At 42.3% G+C, this 21,115-nt stretch overlaps 2 protein-coding genes and 2 long non-coding RNA genes across 11 annotated transcripts in view; 2 read left to right on the forward strand and 2 right to left on the reverse strand.

The window, feature by feature from the left end:
* Window positions 1-19,206, forward strand: part of hoxa3a (homeobox A3a) — a 31,424-nt gene extending 12,218 nt beyond the window's left edge. For 2 of the 8 annotated variants that reach the window (XM_051389539.1, XM_051389543.1), the window contains 4 exons: window positions 392-528; window positions 10,641-10,701; window positions 14,516-15,095; window positions 17,489-19,206. In XM_051389539.1, coding sequence (XP_051245499.1) covers window positions 14,633-15,095; window positions 17,489-18,279 — 1,254 coding nt within the window. In that variant the 5' untranslated portion in view covers window positions 392-528; window positions 10,641-10,701; window positions 14,516-14,632 and the 3' untranslated portion in view covers window positions 18,280-19,206. Of the gene's footprint in view, window positions 529-8,274; window positions 8,440-8,959; window positions 9,340-10,640; window positions 10,702-12,053; window positions 12,584-14,515; window positions 15,096-17,488 lie in introns of those variants that run through there. The other 6 variants (XM_051389542.1, XM_051389544.1, XM_051389541.1 and 3 more) reach the window with 6 other exon arrangements.
* Window positions 537-4,046, forward strand: hoxa4a (homeobox A4a). Its single transcript, XM_051389555.1, has 2 exons — window positions 537-2,392; window positions 2,920-4,046. The coding sequence occupies exons 1-2, from the start codon at window positions 1,975-1,977 to the stop codon at window positions 3,246-3,248; spliced, it is 747 nt and encodes a 248-aa protein (XP_051245515.1). The 5' UTR covers window positions 537-1,974; the 3' UTR covers window positions 3,249-4,046.
* On the reverse strand, window positions 7,024-14,180 carry LOC127357391 (uncharacterized). Its single transcript, XR_007882246.1, has 2 exons — window positions 13,617-14,180; window positions 7,024-7,629 (listed from the first exon to the last, which is right to left on the reverse strand). It is a non-coding gene; the product is annotated as an uncharacterized LOC127357391 (long non-coding RNA).
* On the reverse strand, window positions 19,207-21,111 carry LOC127357389 (uncharacterized). Its single transcript, XR_007882242.1, has 2 exons — window positions 20,901-21,111; window positions 19,207-19,734 (listed from the first exon to the last, which is right to left on the reverse strand). It is a non-coding gene; the product is annotated as an uncharacterized LOC127357389 (long non-coding RNA).
* Between the last annotated feature and the right edge of the window lie 4 nt (window positions 21,112-21,115).

Here is a 21,115-nt window from a genome sequence, read left to right on the forward strand (position 1 = left end):
GTCTTTTGCACATTTTTAAAAATCCTTTGGGGATCTTCCTGGGGCGCTGACCCGCGCTAAGTGCTCCCCCCAACTCCCCAGAGTTGAACGGACCCTGTAAAACTGAAGTCCAAGTCCGGGGTGAACCCCAGGTCACTGCGTCTAACAGATATGAAAATGTCGCCTCTTTGGAAAAAAAGGGCACGCCTTGTTGTTTAACAAAGACTGTCAATGGGCAAGATTAATCAGAAACAAAATGGAAACGGTGTCACGTTGGGGTCAGGCAGAAGTTATCTCTGTTTAGAGGAGCGAATAGAATAGAGGGGGGACCCTGGAAGAAAAAGGGGAAAAAAAGGACAGAAAAGAAAGCTTTCAATATTTCCGAAGTTTGGCCTCTTGTTTCTCCATGCAGAGGCCTTGTTGACGTGGACAGTGTGGATATGCTTTGTGAAGAGCTGCTGCATCTTCCAGGGACACAGATACAGTGTGCCACCTCGGACATGGAGAGGAAACACGACCTGGACGTGATGGCTGATGGCGGGGAGTACGGTAAGAGACTTTTATGTTTTCTATCATGTGAACATGCATTTAAAAAATATACATTTTTTCCCCATTATATTTAAATGTATGCGAGCCTGGAAGGATGTTTCTGAATTTGTGCAGTTTATTTCTCTAAAATAATGACATTAAATGTTATAATTATATTACAATAATGGTTATAATTGTTATTATTATTATTATTATTATGTGTTGTTGTAGTTGTACACTGGAATATTTGCCCCTTTACACTTTTAGTACCCCTTCTCTTCAACACATATTTTCATTGTTGCAATACATGACAAGGTTTTTATCTATAGCCTTGGTTGTTGACAGTAAAGTGTTGCTCCAGAGACTCACTTAGCATATTGCAGATTTGTATTTTAATGTTGGCAAATTGTTTGTGGAAAAGGTTTTAATCTTTACAAATTCTGGAAAGTTGTATTAGCTGTGAGATTGTCTCTGCTGTGCTGAGCAATTCTGGCATTTCTTACAACAAATGCTCCATCCTGGTTAAAAATATCACGCTTTGCTTATACTAGAATGCAAGATACGTGTCCTGCTTGTGTTTGGATGACTGAGGCAGTTAACACGGGATAACTGATCATACGTGATGGCCGTGTGTGATCAGTGCCAGATAAGTTTCATGTGATGTTATAGGACAAACAGAGAGAAAAAATAGCTTGAAATGATTGCTGTGTCCTGGCAAATTGCAAAAAAAAAAAAAATGTATCTTATGCATGTACACGGTTTGTGCAACGTGAGAGATGAGCGTTTTCTGTTGTTTATGTGTGTGCCATTAACGGGTATAAAACAGGGTTTTACTGATGCACAAGTCATATGCTTTATATGCAGGCTTGTGTGTCCGCAGAGCAGCGGCTCGTCAGTGCTTGCAGAGGGCTTGTGCACTATTACTGTTTTCTTTTTCGATCATTTCAATCGGCTAACAGAACAATACGACTGGTATTGTTGTGTTTTTTTGTTTCACTGCTCATCTCTTTATTAGGATTCAACACATATTAAACTCAAAAAAACAGCCATTCACGTCACTAGTAGATATAGCCTTTTGTTTGTGATAACCTGCATTTTCTCAGGGCTTGGATTTCACATCCACTTTCTCTTCCAGAGGAGATGGATTTTTTTTTCACATGCAGAAAAGCCTCACCCACATAAGTTTGGCCCCATGCAGTAAACAAGTTAGTTGATTGGCTTTGCTTTATATACTGTGATTTAATAAGGAAAACACCAACGTAAGCCAGCGCGAGCAGTGTTGGTGGTACCAGTGCCATGCTTTCCATTGGTTCCTGTTTACATGATGCCCACAGGACAGGCGGTGATTGGTGGCGCTTCACACGTGACCAGGCAACTTTGTACATTTGACAGGGAGTAGGAGGGTTTTGTGGAGATCAGAAAAACGACAGCGCGATAAAAATTAGTATTGTTGCACTTCACAAATTAATGACCATGAGTTCCTACTTGATAAACTCCAACTATATCGAGCCTTCCTTTCCTCCATGCGACGAATATCAGCAGAGCGGATACATCCCCAACCCCGGTGACTACTACGAGCGGCCAAAAGATACGGGCTTCCCCCATCACGACGAGCCATCCTATCCGAGGTCAAACTACACAGAATCGGGCTACGATTACGGTAACGTCCCCGCCACCGGACTCGATGATTTCGGCGACGGGCACCACGCACAACCGCAACCGGTTCCACAGAGCCACGGTCCTCGCCTCACCGCGGCCCCAGATGGTGGCGCAGGGGCAAATGCCAGCAAAGACTGCAGCCTCGCCAGTGAGGTATATCCCGGCGTAGCGAAGGGCAAGGAGCCGGTGGTCTATCCTTGGATGAAAAAGGTCCACGTTAACACCGGTGAGTTATCGTCACGGTTAAATAGCAGAACCACTGAGAAACAACCACTGGAACACACGCAAGCCTATTGAGGCAGCACTAGTAGCAGCCCTTACAACAGCAATTTACGACTATCGAGCAGCAGGGTCGGTAATTAAGGACCCTCGTAAATTTTATTGCCTGTGTTCGTCTGTCGGGGCCATGTGCCTTTGTTGCTTTTTAACCCAAACTACCTCCACCACTGGAGCCGAGCCAAACTGTAATATCCAACCCCGCTGTTTTGTTAATCATTTCTAAGCTTGATCTGTCCCTGGATGCGAGTGCTTGTACACCCGACATCTCCACATTAAGGTCATGTCCGTAAACTGAAACAAGACCGAGAGTAAAACAAACAGGGCGGCTGTGATTTCCCACCAACACAAATGTTTTATAGTTTTTCAACCTTATAATGTGTCCAGTGGATGGACTAAATGGCTTTGGAATAAACGCTATCAGCACTGCATGTAACACCTGCTTGCTTGCCTGTGTATGGCTTTTTTTTCCTCCAGTCAATGCCAGTTACACTGGAGGAGTGCCCAAGAGGTCCCGCACTGCCTACACCCGCCAGCAGGCTCTGGAGCTGGAGAAGGAGTTTCACTTCAACCGGTACCTGACCCGGCGCAGGCGGGTGGAGATTGCGCACACCATGTGTCTGTCCGAGCGCCAGGTCAAGATCTGGTTTCAGAACCGGAGGATGAAGTGGAAGAAGGAGCACAAGCTTCCCAACACTAAGATCCGCTCCTCGAGCTCGGCCTCGTCCTCAGCCTCGGGGGCCCAGCAGCAGCAGATCAAAACAGGCCAGCAGCTCGTCCCCACGCCGTGCACCGCGGGTCTATAGTGCTTGAATGAACCCCACCCCACAAAAAACCCAATCCAGACTGAGATGGCAATTAACACAAGTGGAATTTGATGGACCGATTCTCAGTATTTTACACACATGGTGTTCTCTCTTTCCCCTTGCCTCTGCCATTGGGCCCCTGTCACGTCCTTTGTACCCTTTCCCTCTCCGCTCGCCCTCTTCATATAAGCTTGAAATTCACCTTTAATTGCCACGGTGGCAACTGAAGTGTTTATATATTTGTTTATTATCATGAAAGAAGGATAACGCACATTCAATAGGACTTGGATCAAAATGTATCTTTACAGTTAAAATTGAGTGAGTTAAAAGTAAGTTTGAACTCATTTTTCTATGTTTCTTTGTTTTGTTTGTTTTGTTTGTTTTGTTTTTGTTTTTTTATTATTGCTCATGGAAAGTTCTAATATACTTGAAAGATATTTAGCGAGACTCTAGATGCCTGTTAGACGGATGTTTTAGAGGTATGGCATCAGTCAGAGTAACAGTGTAGTTTGTGTGTTTGAGTGGGTTGGTTTACTGTTGAATGTAGTCCAGGTGACTTTCACATTTAATGTACATAGGCAAATCATAATGAAGGCACAATAAGCAAAGAATTTCGTCAAGTAGAATTATGTTCGTTGGTGTTGTAAGGTCTAGTTTTATTTGTGCTGGTCCGTCCCATGTTGTGCTGTGTTCTAAACTGTGAATATTTGTATGTGTTGTCTCAGTAATGACTGTTGTGATGTAGGCTAGTGTAGGCTCAATCTGTCCTTGTGAAATAAATATGTACTTCACTTATAAGGCTGACTTGGCTTTGGATATTTTGTCATCGCAAATGCTGATTTGATATGAACGCAACATGTATTGTTGAAGCCGCGCGTATTAACATGGCAAATGCATTTAGATGCCTCCCTTTAAAAAACGTATATATATTCCTAATTTGGGGATTGCATTTCAAAACGCAAAACATTTTATTTTCATGCTGTCTGTTTTCATTTCAGTGTGAATCAGTTGAATTATTTTTAGAACGTTTATTTAAAGCATTGGAATCAGTTATCCTGTATTTGGAGATGCGTGCGTAAAAATGCGATAGCGTGTCCGATATGGAGATAATATACTGCGCCACACTTTCACAATGCTTTGTATCTCTTTTTAACTTTATCTGAATATAATTAAAATCAATTTGCTAAATCTGATGGTATTTGCAGAGGGGGTTGACTTGTTCACCAGGATGCAAAGTTACACAGCTTCTCTTAAAGTAATATTCACAGATATTGAAACAATTCCAACATTTCCAGGTGGTTAATAATATGTGCCACCTATTTAAAATTGAAGTATGTCTTATATCCAACACTTTGTATAAAAAGTGTCGATATTTCTGATTCCATTATGTCGTTTAATGCTCAACACACTGGAGTTCTAATCCGTAAAATGTGCATGAATGTCTTGAGTATTTTCGTGGATAAAGACGAAATATGGATGGAATTTAGGAGGCAAATATCAGCTGCTTTAGTGTTGCAGGCTTTGCTGCTGGCACGGGAATCAAACCAAACCCGAATTGTTCAATGTATCCGGCCACACATATTGTTTTTACTTGCCATTATAAGAAGATCTCTGCCAACCTCAGTGCACCAGAGTGTGAGTGTTGGTCACTACCTGCTACATCCAAACAATAGAGAGTTCAACCAGGGGACACGGCCGGCTCTGGCCAATCACCGGCTCAGAGCACTTCTTCTGACCCCTGACCCCTCGACACACACAATGTTCAGACCATACATCAGTGCTTGAGACCTCCGCGAGCTTTTTCTTCTCATTTAAGATTTACCCAGAGACAGCGCGGAAACAAAAACGGTGTTTAGGTGTGAATCTGAGCCATGAATTTCCCCAAAATTATTCCTAGAGACAGCTCCTCTGCAATTCATCACAGAAACACTCCTGTCAGGCCGTGTAGAGGGGCCAGATATGAGCCGAAACATGCTGGTATTGTGCATGTAATTTAGTATGATTTGCCATGTTTTGTCACTGATGGTTCCTGCTCAATATTTATGCCAATAATATCATAATGAATGGGTTTGTAATGCATTTACTCGTAAATTAGATAAAACTGACATTCACAAAAATTCCCACAGTAGACAGACAGAATATATTTTAACACTATTTTAGTAGAAGCTTTAAATCCATTTTGTTGGATCTCTCATATTTATTAGTTTTTTGTTTGTTTGCATAAGAAGAATAATCCTGCAGAAATGTTAAACCCCTCTTTGCATACAGTCTTCAGCCCTCGCTGCAGACATGGAAGCTGTGCAGAAGATGGCGTTGAGGCTGATTGACACCAATTTTGCGCAGACTCCAAGAAGTCCAACTAGTTAAATTACAGATTTCAAGTCATTTGAGTCGCGAATAGAGGTCACTTCCAATGTACTGAAATTTTAATTCGCCCGTTCACGTGACTTGTTGAATAATGAATGCCCCGGGGTCAGAAATAGATCTGAAAATCTGCCTTATTTTCATTTGAAGTGATCCTCTGCAGGGTGCGAGTCAGATCTCTTGTCCCCTGACAAAACTCTGTCCGCTGGACACAGACCATCATGACCTGTGAGTAGATTTGGTTATTTCTCTTTTGTGGAAATCTTTAAAAAGTCCTATACATTTCCCGGAAGTTGAAGTTTGTTTGGTGATTTTTCTGGTGAATATTCATGGGAATTGTAATATGATCTGTTTATTTCCAGCTAAACATTGTTATATAGTTTCCGAGCTTGTTAATATCATAATTAGCTTATTATAAAACTCAAAAATCCAGTTTCTTAATTTGATTGGAAAATATTTGAAGGGACTTTAAAAATAAAATGTATTAATACATTTATTACACGATATGTGTACGTATTTTGTACTTAATCGTTATATATAAAGGATACTTGAACTCTCTATCACACTGGAGCTCTAAGTAAATGATACAAGACAGCAGGTCTAATTCACATAACTTGTTAAATCTTCAATCCAAAAAAAAAAGGATGATAAAATTCAGCCTTCACTTTGCCAATAAATGTATGACAATAAACAGTTTGAACAAACTGGTTTCAAAATGAAGTGATACTACTCGTGGCTGTAGAGGTGAGAATGTAGTAGGAGGTGTAGCTGAAACTTTTCTGGGTATGAAAGAATGCAAACACAACACAAAGTTTACATGAATAATAACAAAAAGAAACAACTGTCTGCATTTATGTTTGCAAGTTTTTCCTCAAGAATACTGCATGCCTTCAAAGATGGAACACAACTTAGTTGCTGTTTGTAGGGATTTTGATAGTTTACTATTTTCTTTTTCATATAATATATTAATTTTACTGTTGAATATTGAAATGAGAGTAAGTGTATTCAGACAACGGTAGCAATACAAAAGGCTTATCTGTTGCTTGAAGGGTTTTTCAATGAGATTGAACACAATAGTCAGTTTAGACACAAGTTAAACATTAACAAGCCCTCGGGGTGTGTGACAATCTTTAAAATAATAATAATGATAATAATAGTTTTTATTGTTGTGGTTATTATCATCATTATTGTTATAATTATTATTATTATTATTATTATTATTATTATTATTAGTAGTAGTAGTAGTATTAGTAGTGGTAATAGTAATAGTCTAGTAATAGTGGTATTATTGCTGGACTGTTTTGCACTTACCTCCAAAATGTAACTGACAGCTATTGCACAAAAGTATATTATACAGTATATGATCTGAGGACATTTACATTCGCAATAAAGAGTCACTAAGTTCAACATGGAAATTCAAATAGCTTTATTACAGCCACCTTTACGCAAACAATTACGCTGTCCCAGTCCGTCTGCATCCGTGAGAGATGGCTCCAAGACAGCTTAAGCGTTGAATTTCGCATTAGCCTTGATGTTGGCTGGTGTAAACCTCGCAGAAAGAGTTATCTTCGGCTGAGTGTATCGGTAACCCAAGCCTGGCTGTTAAGAGCTCCGAGTGTCAACATTGTGGGAAGATATGGACCGCCGTCTGGCCAACATCCAGAGGTCTGCGCCTCTAACTCCTCTTCGCTGACAGTGATAAGGAGCCTTGATTTGTGTAAATAACTCTGAAACATTTGTTTTATGCTAAAACAGCTGAGATTTACAACATAATCAGTCAACTACTACTTTTTGAGCAAAGGGCAAATCTGGAAAAAAAAAAAAGTGCAACAAAACGTGAAAAAAGTAGGCTACCAGCTGAGAGGGCCTTTAGTTTTCCAAAATAACTTCCCACTCGACTCTCTATGCCTCTGCCCGGGTCAGGGAAAAGTTCAGGTGCGGTGGCGAAAGGCAATGTGGGATTAGCTTCTAGTGCACGGTCATGTCGAGCCATATAATCCTGGTGACAGCACCACATCTGTAGAAGAAGAAAGGAGAGAGAGAAAAAAACGCATTACATACACAAACAGTCCGTTTAGAAAGAGAAATTGCCTTCTTTTCATAATCATGCCTCTAAAACCTGTACGTTAAAAACTCAATCTTTAACGCTGATCATGATTATTCCTCCTCTTTTCGTCAGGTTTAGAAGTGCTGAAGGGGGAATTAATGAGAGCAGGTCTACTTCTGTTCCTGTCTTTAAAAGTTTACCGCTCAAGTTGTAGTTTGAGAAGACAAAGGCTGATGTGGGAGTGGGATGCTGTCTATGTCCGCCCCGAATGATTAATAGTTGTGGTGGGATTTGTCCACGCCCGCTACTCGGTGTTGACGGAAAACAAGCGCCAAACGGTGCCTAGATAGGGGAAGCTCTTCCGGGCTATGACTTTTGGCAAAGACTTGGAGTGCCTAGAAGCGAGATATCTTCCAGTGGCGCACGCATGAAACGCTCTTCAGATAGGAATTGTTTACATTATATTGATTTTGGTAAACTACAGAAAGTTTATGTCTTAGTCGGCACTTTTGCCATCGTACAACTACCCCTCCGCCCCCCCCCCCCCTCCACACACACCTCTCCAAGAGCTCCAAAACTCTTCCTTTGCACAAACCTGTAATTTCACTCAGCTGGTCATAGGAAACGCGTAAGCGCATGTAGGTCTAATGGGGGGCCATGTAGTGATCAGCGGGGTCGAGCAGCCTCTCTTTGGTTACCTCACCTCCACTTTCCGCTCACTGCTGACTGACACGCACCCCTCACGACCACCGGGACTCACACCTTCCTTATGTAGGACAGGTAAATGTGTGACTTTTTTTTCGCTCTCTCTCAATTTGGCCAACAGCATGCAGGCTTTTGCTGATGGAGAACCAGAGGCTGACTAAGTGGTACTACAACCAAATCGTGGGGCTGAGGACGGGGGGGCGATATTGAGTAAAGCTTTCTGTAGCCCTGGCTGTGTTGTAAAGAGAAAGGAGAAGAGGTTTGCTGGAGTGATGTGTAATCATTATGCCACCCTTAAATGGTATTTTGTAGGGGAAAGCCTTCTCCATCTGACATAGTGCGAATTATCACGCTGCAGTGCAAAACAGTCTGGTTTTAGCCTGGCTCAGAGCTGTGGCTGCACTTCAAACTCTGCATAATACAGCAGGATTAGCTCTTTCAGCCGCTAACAGGCACCAAATATATGGCACTTTAAAACTGACAGAACAGTCTTTCCCTCTGAATGGGCGACACGTGGAAAAGCTGCTTCTCTGCGAGAGACTTGCTCCTCTGCCAGATACATTGCAGTGTCACATACCCCTCTTTTTTCTCCCTCCAAACTGATCCGTTTCTCCTCAGGGGCAATGACTGCCTCCATTAATGATTCACGGGCTCAAATAAAAGGGATTTAAGTTGACGTTGCGTCACGTGAGCGGGGCGCATAATACTGCGCGATGTTATGGCACGGGGAAGAAAACCGGAGCCCCGGTCTGACCATATGATGCTGATTATTTGCGGGTTACCCCCACTTTCCGTGAGGGGAGTCCGGGCTTTGTAGTTTTGTTTATCGAAGGGGAGAAAAAGAAAAGCGAGGCAGACTGAAAGAGAGAGGATTCCGGGTTTGTGGATGTATTATACTGCTGTCACGGACGGATATGTTTTTCCACGCGGACAGAGTCAGAGCGCGAGCTTTGGGAGGATGGATTTTATTTTGAGGTATTTCCGCCGATTGTTCATTACTGTCGTGAGTTATTGCTGCGCGAGGCAGAGGTCAGTAAAAAAGGGGTCCAGGGTTTTTGCAGGGCGATAAAATAGACAGGTACCAAGAAGCTATCGATATTCACCTATCTGTTAATATCTCAGATTCATCAAGCGATGCATAAATAGCCCTGCAGAATTTACACACAACCTATATAGGCAACTATTTAAGGGTTTATCTGGGCCATAGGATTCAGGCATTGTTCCATTGTATGCTTCCTATGCTAAACATTATATCAAAGCCATATAGTTTCAGTGTAAACTTGTAATAGAGCAGCTAATAATTAATATTTTGTCCTAATCACATATCTTTAATAGCACGAGGAGCCATTTGGATTAATAGGCCTGTACAGCCGTTTGTAAATAAAGCGGCCATTTAAATATCGGCTTCCAAGAAAAACCCAAACAGAGCGCACGGCCGCTCCAAGGTGCAACCGGTCCTATAAAACAAAACATCTCGTGTCTTAACGTGTTTTTGTTTTTTTTTTGTACGTAAATGATACATCAAGATGAGCTCCATAAAATGTAGGGGAAAGCGGCGGGGTTGTGTCGCTCCGCCAGGGAAACGAGGATATAATGGAAGACGGAGTGCCATCCAGGACCGCGCGGCCGCGCTGAGGTCACGGCGCTTCTGCTTGATTTATGGGCGCGGGGACCTGGGGAAGATGGTGCGCGAGAGCTAATGACTATTCGATCCGTTTGTGGAGAAAATGCCTACCAGCCGGCAGGGACACAACAAACAAGTTATTTGCATAGGCCCGTTTTTATGTTATTAGTGTCATTACGCTGATATGCAGCATTATTTGGTTGTAGTGTTGTTTTTGTACGAGGAGAATCTTTGGACTTGGTTTTTTTGGCTTTAATTTATGTTTATTTGTGTTTGATAGTCTTGTGTTTACTACGGATGAATATATTTTGCTTGATATTTTGTTGCAAAATGTTTAAATCTAGATTTAATGGTTAAGATATTAATACATTCACACATAGAGCCTGCTGTTAAATATACATAATTTGACCCAAATAAGTAGCCTATCTTGAAAACGCTTACTAGATTTGGGTTAGCCTATTTGCCAGATTTTGTATCTTTGCGCCATTTCAACATAAGGCCTAAACCATAATAACAATATACTTATTTGTTATAAACACATTTTCTAACTATAAAGAGCGCCTATTCTAAAATAAAATCCGCACTGATATATTTTACAGAAAAGGTTCAAAGGTTGAATTATCTTCTGAAAAATATTTATTCCTCATTGCAGAAATCCAGCCAAGTAAATTCGGGCCATCGCACGGTCTCCGAGACACCTTGAACTGCCTTCGGTAAGTCCATATATCTTTATTGATTTGTGTTATGAATGCTTGATGGCGATATCCTTATTCAATTTCTAATAAGTACCCCAACACGCCCACCAAAGCACTCGCAGGGATAGAGAAGCAGCTTATGGCTTGTACATTTCCTTGTAGCAGCAATATGACCAGCCCGAGAGCAATAATTCCTTCTCTTCCACTTGTCTTTGTGGTGTAATTTGTCACTATAAAAGTGACGAGGGGAATCGCAGCTCTTGGAGCGGTGCCTCACTCCTTTCAAAAACTACTTTCTGCGAAAGCCATCTGCTTGTAGCCGCCATAGTTTACTGCACTCAAGTTTTAAAAATGTTTTTTCTTTCATCAACATTTCAGATTTTGTCCTTTCCCTCCACATTGCTTTGAGCCTTATTATGCACGGTAGCATATACGACCACCACCTCACTGACATTTAACCCTCTGCTCAGGGCCATATTAAAGAGAGAGACGAATCAGCAATTTAGCAGAACACAAAGAAGTAAATAATTATACAAAGTGACTAGTTTGGTTTGGAGGAGAAAAAAAAAGCCGAGTTGGCTAAAAAAAATCCTCACGCGTGAATTTTTGTCCCACTCACCCTCCCACGCCGTCCGTGTGTTCTACCTTTTTGATTGTGTCATTGAATTTTGTCCCAGAGCCTGAACCCAGCAGAGAAGCTGCAGCTCTGGACGTGTTTACAGCCCCGGGAAGCTGAGAGGACATAAATCTATTTTTTTCATTCTTTCTTTTGGCTGCAAAAAGCCAGCATTATCACGCAGAGGGATTCCCCCTGCTGCCGGCTCTCTTCTCCCCCTGCTCCTCGAATGTCCTCCGCTTTGCCTTTTGGTGATGAAACTTCTTCCCATTTTTCACACCCTGCTCCCAGTGGGGTTTTCCCTTGATATACGTGGAACGACGGCTTTGATCTGAAGTTGTTGTGCTTTCGTATGTTTTTAAAAATAACAACAATATATATATTGTGTTGTATTCTTCATAGAATGATCCATGCAGGCAGTAGGGTAGCTACCTGGCGTTGAAATGAAAACGAATTGCGCGTCCTTGTGTCAAAAGATTGAGGATCATATGCACAAATTCGGTTAATGATTAAACCGGTGGATAGAAGCCCTTTATGTCCCGTGAAAATGGAAATGCAGCATGGTCAGCGGCTGATTATTCCTTTGTATTCTCCCCCTCACTCCAACATCTCATCCATTAGGCTCTTAATTCCGTTGCACGACGTGGAATAAATAATAAGAAAAAAAAAAAAAAAGATTTAAAACACTTTAAGGGTGTACTCTCATGCTATTTCTAACGATGCATTATTTTTTTTCTAGACACACTACCTCATTTGGTTGGGGGAGGAGGAGAGGGAGCCACTTGATTTGAACTGGCTTTCCAAGGCGCTACTTATTTGCATAATTTTTTTTGTCTATGGTGACGCTCTGGTTCGGGGCAGTTCACTGGTGTCTGCATGGTACTGGTGAAGGATCACATAGTCCAGCATAGCCTTGGCTGAGTTTAATATTGCTATGAAGCCCTGGCCATTGCTCTATGGTATGACGATAAATTCAATCTTGGGGCCAGATAACTCTTATCTCGCTGACCCGACTGCTCACGCCTGCTTTCGTAATCTTGGTTTACCCATCCACGTCGAGTAGGAAAAAAAGAAAAGGAAGAAAGGAAAGGGGTTCCTCTCGGCTCTTCCCTTTTTTGTTGTGGCTGCTAATGCCTGGTGTATGGCAGGGCGCAGTCTGCTGCTGCTGCTTCACCCAGCCAGCACTGCCTTTAAACTTTTTCCTCTGGATTACTGCTTTGATCGATTTCGTCGCTGAATGAGAAAATATCGCTCGGTGCTCTGCATTCGTCGTCAGAGGATAAGGTAAGCAGGCCAGAAATAGGCTCCCTCGGTTGTAAATGGCGGAGTTTGTGTGTCGCGCGGTGATTTATCACCGTATGACTTAGATCTCGGTTCAGGAAGAGTTCACACACACAGTCAGGCAGCCAGATTTCTCTAACGTGGAGCAGGCTGCGCCGCGTTAGAAAAGCTCAGGTCTGTCATTTGTCTCTCTTTCTCTGCCATTTATGACTATCGCAGTGGCTCGCCTGGAGATACACACCACGAAGCATTCTGATATCTTTTCCAGGTCATCGTGAGTGCAGATATAGTGAAGACACCTTCTTTCACTCTGCGGTTTAGCTGCGTTGAGGGCAAGCTCAGGGCTCATTTTATACTGATTTGCTTCTTGCTATGCACGGCTGCACAAACCAAGAGTTGCTCGACATTTTCATTTAATTTCTTTGTGCTCATTTAATGAAAATGCATTCTAGTTGTGTGTCTGCTCCGGGACTGCTTCACCTATGTATTGTGAAAAGTAATATTTTCACTGCAGCCTATAACGTCGTTATTGGTGGAATCACATTTCCTATCAGGCACATAACAACAGGGCCTTTTAGTTTCAGGAGTTACAATTTGAATTAAGGGTTTCAATCAAATAATTTAGATTTTATTTAGTTTTTATTTGTTTTATTTAGTCTTCAAATTACCTGCCCCTTCCATGGGCGCCTGCATATGGTTAAATCTAGAGTGCAGACAAAAGAACTGCATGATTTCAGAACCAAACAAGTCAGTGAGGTTTACATTTTATTTGTATTTAAAAAGATTAATTCATTTAAAAGTATTATTATTGTTATTATTATTATTATTATTATTATTATTATTATTATTATTAATATTATTCATTGCCATTTTGCCATTTTTTAATGATGGTAGTGGTTGAAACACAGGGAGTCTACATTAAATATTCCACTATTTCATCATAATGTCACATTATAAAATATTTCTCCAAAATGACCCGTCTATAATGGTTTATAGTTCCCCCAATAATCTCTTAGAGGATGGTCCCCATGGTTACCTGCGTGAATTATGGTGGTTTAGGAGCAGGCTCTAGCTGTGCCATCCCAGGTTTCTGTCCGCCTGAGTACCGGGCTTGGCTGCTTACCGGGCCGCTCATTCCAAGCAGGCCGTCCCGGCCCACTGACCCCCATATATCACCGCGACGGGCCGCCGCGCAGACAGCACCGACAGCAGTCATTATTATGGGCCTGTAAGGAAAAGTTCACAGCGTGGTCATAGAGCTGCACGGATGCCCGCCCGGTTTTTCAGGTTTTCTCGTGGCCCTTCCATTCATCTTGCAGAATGCAAAGAAAAGAAAAAGAAGAGAATGCGGTTGTTTATGCTTTGCGCCAGGTGGCCGGGAAAGCACAGCGTATTGAGGTCTATCCTGTTAGTGAAGGGAGATATTTTTTTACTAACAGTGAGAAACAAAAATGAGTTAAAAGCGGAATAGTTTCACCTGCTACAGAGGAAATTAGATATCGTGTTGACAGCCCTGTTGGTAGAATAACAATATAACAGAAATATTATTTTCCTGTGTGGTAACCCGCTAATAAGCCTTTCCTCCTGCAGCCTTTTTTTACACCATGTTCTGTGAAGTGTAACTCTATATTCAGTTTCATTGTTAATAGGCTCAGAGGTTTAAAATGTCATGCATTTTCTTGTTAGGCCCTAAAATTGATTTGGCAGTCTGAAATGCTTTTAAAAAAGGTTTTTGTTTTGATGTGGTTTGGCACAGATGGTAATACAAGGTTAGTGCGTGCCTTTGTGCCCTGTGTAAGCCATAAGGTAAACGGTAATAGTCTACAGGACTGTTGGCCCTATCTTGCTTCCATAGTCTCCAGTGTCAGCCCTGTATTGAAAAGTAAGATGGATCGCCACCATTTCTTCTCCTCACAGTGCTTCTTGTAACCCTAGGTTCACCCGAGGAGGCCATTGGCGGAGAGGCGTCACGTGACCACGGGGTGCCAATGTTATTCTACAAGGGTGTCAAGACCCTGTCAGTTTCTGAAATAAATATTGGGAAACGGCGAGATGCAAAAGGCAACCTACTACGACAGCTCCGCAATTTACAGTGGCTACCCATATCAAAGCGCAAATGGCTTCAGTTATGATGCCAATCAGGTCCAATATCCCCGGGCCTCTCATGTGGAAAGTGAGTACCATCGACCTGCCTGCTCCCTGCAGTCTCCTGACGGCTCCGTGGCTCTGCAGAAGCCGGGGGAGATGGCGGAGAGCTGCGACAGGACCACAGCCATTCAGGCGGCGCAGTCTAAGGTTCATCCCGAAAGCAATCAACCGCAGGTGCCGGTGTCAGGCCCACCCCCTCCTTCACAATCCCCCGGTGCTATCAGCCAAAACACAAGCAACGGGTCCAACCAGCCCAGTGCCAAGAACGGCTCCCCGACCTCTACTGCTCGCGGCAAACACATTTTCCCCTGGATGAAGGAATCCCGTCAGAACACCAAGCAGAAACCCACCAGTAGCTCCAGTTCAGGTACAAAGCACTGCTCCTTACACACATAAAGCTTGATAGCCTCTGACCAGAAAGTTACATAAGTTATATTTGAGGGAGGACACAATACATTGGGGATGTGGGTGGGTGGTAAGGTAAGGCAGAGTATATGTTGAAGTGTTACTTTTATTGTATCTCATCAATGATTAACTCACATCTTCCTGAAATATCCCAAAACTGATACCCCAAACATTATATAATGCAACAAACATTATATACTATAAATATTATAAGGTTTAGACGGCCTATAGTCCCTCAACATTGTTACTAGATTCCACCATTTGTCGTCCCTGTGCCCTGCAGCTGACCTGTCCCTACTGTAAACATGCATCTCCACTGATCACACAATGTTCCCGGAGAGACAACAAACAAACACGCACAACAGTTGTTTCAGTTTGTCCTGCTGTTTTGATTAGAGGGAAACTTGTTGGGTCAGAGTGGGGGTTTAGTGTTTGGGGGTGTTTATTTATGTAGAGCCAACCTTAAATTCATAGATACTCATCTTCCCATGACCTTCTAATTTAGCTAAATTAGTGGGTAATATTTCAATGACGATACAGGTAGAGACAGTAAGAAATGCAAATGCAAAGTTGTGTGACTTCAGTTTGATTTATGTTTGTTATGAAAGTGTTTTCCTTTTTTTCTAGTTTTTTACAACCCATAAAAGTGCTAACCTTTTAGGCACGTTTTACGCACGCATACAAGCCAGCTCCTGCTGTTTTGATGAGAGGGCAACTTGGTGGGTCGGGAGAGGGGGGGAGTTTAGGTTTTGGGTGTCTTTTTTTTTCATAGACACAACTGAGAGATGCTCATCTTCTAAATATTTTCTTTTTTGCAGTTTATAACAACACGTTGATGTGCTAAAACGTATTTACGCACGATATTTGCACGTAGGCAAGACATATCCTGCTCTTTAATCAGAAGAAAACTGTGGGTGTGGGGTATTAACTTGCATAAAGCTATCCTAAAATAGATGCTCATCTTCTTATGACTCTTATAATTTGAAAAGTAATTGGGTCGTAGGTAGGCGTAAGAGCTAAAATGCAAACCAGTGTGGCGCTTAGTTTTTTTAACGCACGTTTTACGCACATATGCAAGTCCAAACCTGCGTTTTTTGGTTAGAAAACTTGATGTGTTAGGGTGGTAAACTAAAAATTCGGAGATGTTCAACGTCCCATGGCCCTCTCATGTTGTAATCTATGGGTATGGGTTTTCTAATTAAGTTATATGTGCTCTTCTGCAGTAAGAGCTTAATATGCACTGCCGTGTGTCGCCCTTCATTGTGATTTATGTTTAGGGGGGTGTTTTCATTAGTTTTAACAACACATTGAGGTGCTAATATTTATGAAAAGCCTTTTACGTACGTTTTTCCACGTTTTTTACGTCAGACAACAATCCTCCACATGTGTTTCCCAAATCAGTCTATATATATATATATATCTATATATATATATATATCTAGTTAACGAGCCTTTTAAACATGAATTCATAACTAATTATACATCACAAGTGATTTCCCCACATACATGGGTATTCCTCGCGTTAACTCCTCTTTCATCTCTGTTATAACCTAATGGGTCAGGTTATGTCATGCTGCATTCCTTTTGCTCCAGGTTCGGGCGACAGATAGTGAAATTTATTAAGTGTTGGCCGCCTGCCACAGCGGTAAGTAGACCAACACCTTGCTATTCTGCAGCCAAGCTCCAGCCTCTTACGGGGGGGGTGTATCAGTAAGGGCAAGTCGAGCTGCTTTACACCCTGAGGAATACATAATGCTTGTGTTTGCATTACGCGTGTGCTACTCTGTGACTACGGGGGCGAAGATGAGGGTCAAAATGTTTTAGTAGGAAATCTGAGGTTACCTGGTTCCGTATCAGATATTGACCTATTATTCTCCAGTAACATTCTTTTCCTTTGCAGTTAATGTAGCGTGCCCACAGGCGCAGTGTCCATACATTGATTGTTAATTGTCTTATGGAGCCCTCATGATAACCCTTGTGCTTTGCAGTAGGGAGCAGATTTATCAAAATGTTGTGATGTGTTCGCAGCTCATAAACGCGCGCACATGAAGAGAGAGAGAGAGAGAGAGAGAGAGAGAGAGAGAGAGAGAGAGAGAGAGAGAGTCGATAATAAACCCCTATTTAAGTAGTGAAGCACAGCATATTTATCTAGTGAACTGTTTGCTCACCATCCCCACCCCCTCTTGATGGTTGAAACTTCTGTTATCAGCTGTGTGCGTGTTGTCAAACGGTTTTGCTTTCACTCTCACTCTCCTGTATCTCTCTCTCTCTCTCTCTCTCTCTCTCTCTCTCTCTCTCTCTGTGTGTGTGTGTGTAATGGATTACTGATTGACATCCTCCTCTCCTCCCTGACAGTGGAGAGTTGCCCCGGAGACAAGAGTCCTCCGGGGTCAGCAGCATCGAAGAGGGCCCGGACAGCTTACACCAGCGCCCAGCTAGTGGAGCTGGAGAAGGAGTTCCACTTTAACCGGTACCTCTGCAGACCCCGGAGGGTGGAGATGGCCAACCTGCTCAACCTCACAGAGAGACAGATCAAAATCTGGTTCCAGAACCGCAGGATGAAATACAAGAAGGATCAGAAAGGCGTCGGAATGATGCCTTCCCCTGGTGGACAGTCCCCTCGGAGTCCTGTGGGCCCGGCCTCCGGCGGTGGAGGAGGCGGAGGATACCTCAACTCTATGCATTCTCTTGTAAACAGTGTACCTTATGACTCCCAGTCGCCGACGTCTTACAATAAACCTCATCAAAATGCATACGGTATGGCCACGTCATATCCCCCTCCCTTGAACAGCTCCCTCAACAACTGCCCGCCCTCCCAGAAGAGGTATCCCGGGACCGACTCGGCCACGCCCGAGTATGACGCGCATCCTCTCCAAGGCAATGGCAACTATGGGACGCACATGCAGGGTAGCCCTGTTTATGTCGGCGGAGGTTACATCGACTCAATGCCCAACTCTGGGACCTCCGTTTTCGGTCTGACCCACCTCCCGCACCCGCCGTCCACAAACATGGACTACAATGGAGCAATCACAATGGGCAACAGTCAGCATCACGGAGTGTGTGATCCGACACCGACGTACACAGACCTAACGTCGCACTACTCTCAGGGAAGAATCCAGGAAGCGCCCAAACTGACGCATCTGTAGCGGTGGCGCTGTCCGGATCACTCCGCCCATTGTCTTATCCACCTCCAGACACATTACTGCTTTGTTTCCGCGCCTCCTCACGGCTCCCACCTTCTCTCTGCTTTTGTTTATGTTTTCTATAGTTTGATGTGTGAAGTAGCGTAGGATAAATAATCACGACTTGCTTGAATTTTTCTCTATTTGCTCGTGTCATTGTCTCACAAAGACCTTTATCTGGGCTGTAGGACGTCTAGAGCGGGAGGGAGGGGGGCACAGTATATGCATAGGCCTATTTAATCTTTTTTTTAAATCAAACAGGGTATTATGAACATATGTTATTCATTTTTAATGTGAATTTGTCCGTCTTTTATTTATCCGCAGTTGAAGAATTGTGTTTTGCATTTTGTTGCACTTGTGAAAGGATCCTTCAAGAGCCACGAGTTGGGATTTATGAGGGGTATACATTTTCAGAAACAAGGGTCATGCGCTTACACGCAACCTCCCTTGCTTGTGTTGTTCTATTGGACTTTCTAATGTTATTTATTTTGTTCGGTGTAAAGATAAAACAGTCCTTTAGTATTATTTGACACCTCTGCGATCTCTGTGTGGGGAGACGGTTGGTGGAAAATTAGCGTCTCGGCCCTTTTCCAGCCCATACATATAGTCTGCAGAAGCTCCTCAACAACAACAGCAGCAGCAGCAGCACGCCATGATGCTATTATAGGCTATGTTTTCCATTTTTTTTCTTCTTCGAGGAGGTGTTTTCTTTTCTCAGCGAATGTCAAATCAATCAGTCATGCAATAAGGGTGGAAAGAAGGACACACGTTAGCAGTTTCTTTACTGAAGGAAAAAAGAAACAGACATCATCATTTTTTTCCTTTTCTTTCGATGTCATACATTCCATGCTGCTCCAGTTCGAAGAAATAAATAAAAGAATTGAAATATAATTGCAGCAAACCTTGTAGTTTTAATTTGGACACAACAGAAGCATTTCACGTGATCACAAAATTAAATACGAGACAGTTTCTTAAATAAAAAAAATGTCAAACTATATTTCTAGTTTTGCAATTATTACGTTTTATTATTGTTCTCATATATTTCATACCGGTGCAGAACTGTAGAGGTGATAATAGAAAAGAAAAACACATTTTTAAACAATTGGCATTATAATAGGAGGGCAATACAATAAACATTTGAGTAGTTCAATAAAAAACAACTGATGATAATTGGTAAATATTTATATTTGCTTAATATTCATGCATATAAAATAATATGAAAACAGGGACCATAGTTAATATTCAATAACATAAAGGGAAATGGCCTCAGATATTGAATAAACGCTACTTGATTTTTTTTTCCTCCCTTCCCCTTGACTCGACGTGAAGAAAACTCTCGGGTGGCCTTTCTCCCCTCCTCTCATCTGCGTGGGCACATCCATAATAATAAAAATGTCACACGGGCCCTTCATGGAGATTCTGCAAGAAGACAACAAGCTAAATGAGAAATCGTTTGAAAAATAATTCCCTGATATGTTCAGTCAGTCAAATGCGGGCACAAAGGATACAGGCTGAACTAGAATCGTAATGGGGCTTATTTGTATCATTATTCTACAAATTTGTAGATGCCAGTTCAATATGAAATGCCTCGGTTATGTTAATGGTTACAGCAAAGGAAATTATCAGAGAAATGCCTAAAAACGGCGGTGTATTTCTCTCTCTGTGTGTGTATGTTGTACAAATGAAGGATTTGCATAGAATATAATGTTTTTTTTTATTTCTATATTATTGTCATTGTTTGCAGTAATTTCTTGGTATTGCTGAATTTTAAAAATGCAATACATGCACACATGGAGCTAAAATGCTTACATTATTTTGTAAACTTTTAATTCATTTCAGGAAGAAAGACATCTTTTTAGCATGCTCAAAGACATTTCTACGTTTCTCATCAAATTATCCTAAATATTTTTGTACCATGTTTACTCTTTGTGATAATGTTATGCATTTGTGCAACTACAGTGTTATTTGTTCTCACAGATTTTGCACCAAGAAATCATTTTCAGCCCAATCTGATTGATATAAGAGGGCATGAACATTAGTAGCCCTGACATATGGTTAGCAGGGAAACCTAGAACAATTGAACCATGGTGTGTCACAGTAAAAAAAAAAAAAAAAAAAAGAGGCTCATGCACTGAGTATTTCTGCATCCAGCACAGACACACACTGAGAGACACACGCGCACACGTGCACACGCATACACAGCAAGACACTGATTTGACCCATATGTGCCATACACAGGTAGCACATAAATAACGTTTTGACTGAAACACAAGATTTGTATTTGTTTCATTGCAATTCCATCCGTGGGAAAGTGGTCCTAAATCAATCCTGCTGTAAAGACAAGTGTGTAGGACAGGCTGGGGTCCACTAAATGCCGCCACCCACTCCTTTCCTTGCACACAAAGCCTGTGCGTAATTCCAAAAAAGCCATCCATCTCTTCCCCTAGCAACTCTGTCCTTCACCGCAAGGTCTGGTCCCCTCCCAAACCTACACGACTATCAAAACGACAAATACATGTCGTTGTGTAAATGCACATTCACAATTCAAAGATAAAAGCCAGGTGAAGCTGCTTCGCCCTACTCACCGTTGGCGCATTACCTCCTCCTCAAGAAAGGAAATGGTCGCATCTTGTGTAGCTTGATTCTTATTTATCTTTTAAAACATCCCTCCAGCGACAGCTCGGCTATAACTGCGAGCAGAAACTGGTTCTAATCTGAGTGGCCAGTGTTTCTCGCTGCTTCCTGGCTGCATTTGATCCGGGGGAGAGTTAGAAGCCTTAAATGTGTTGTGAGGGCACCG

The sequence above is a fragment of the Dicentrarchus labrax genome, unplaced genomic scaffold (assembly GCF_905237075.1).
Source record: "Dicentrarchus labrax unplaced genomic scaffold, dlabrax2021, whole genome shotgun sequence".
Taxonomy (NCBI): domain Eukaryota; kingdom Metazoa; phylum Chordata; class Actinopteri; family Moronidae; genus Dicentrarchus; species Dicentrarchus labrax.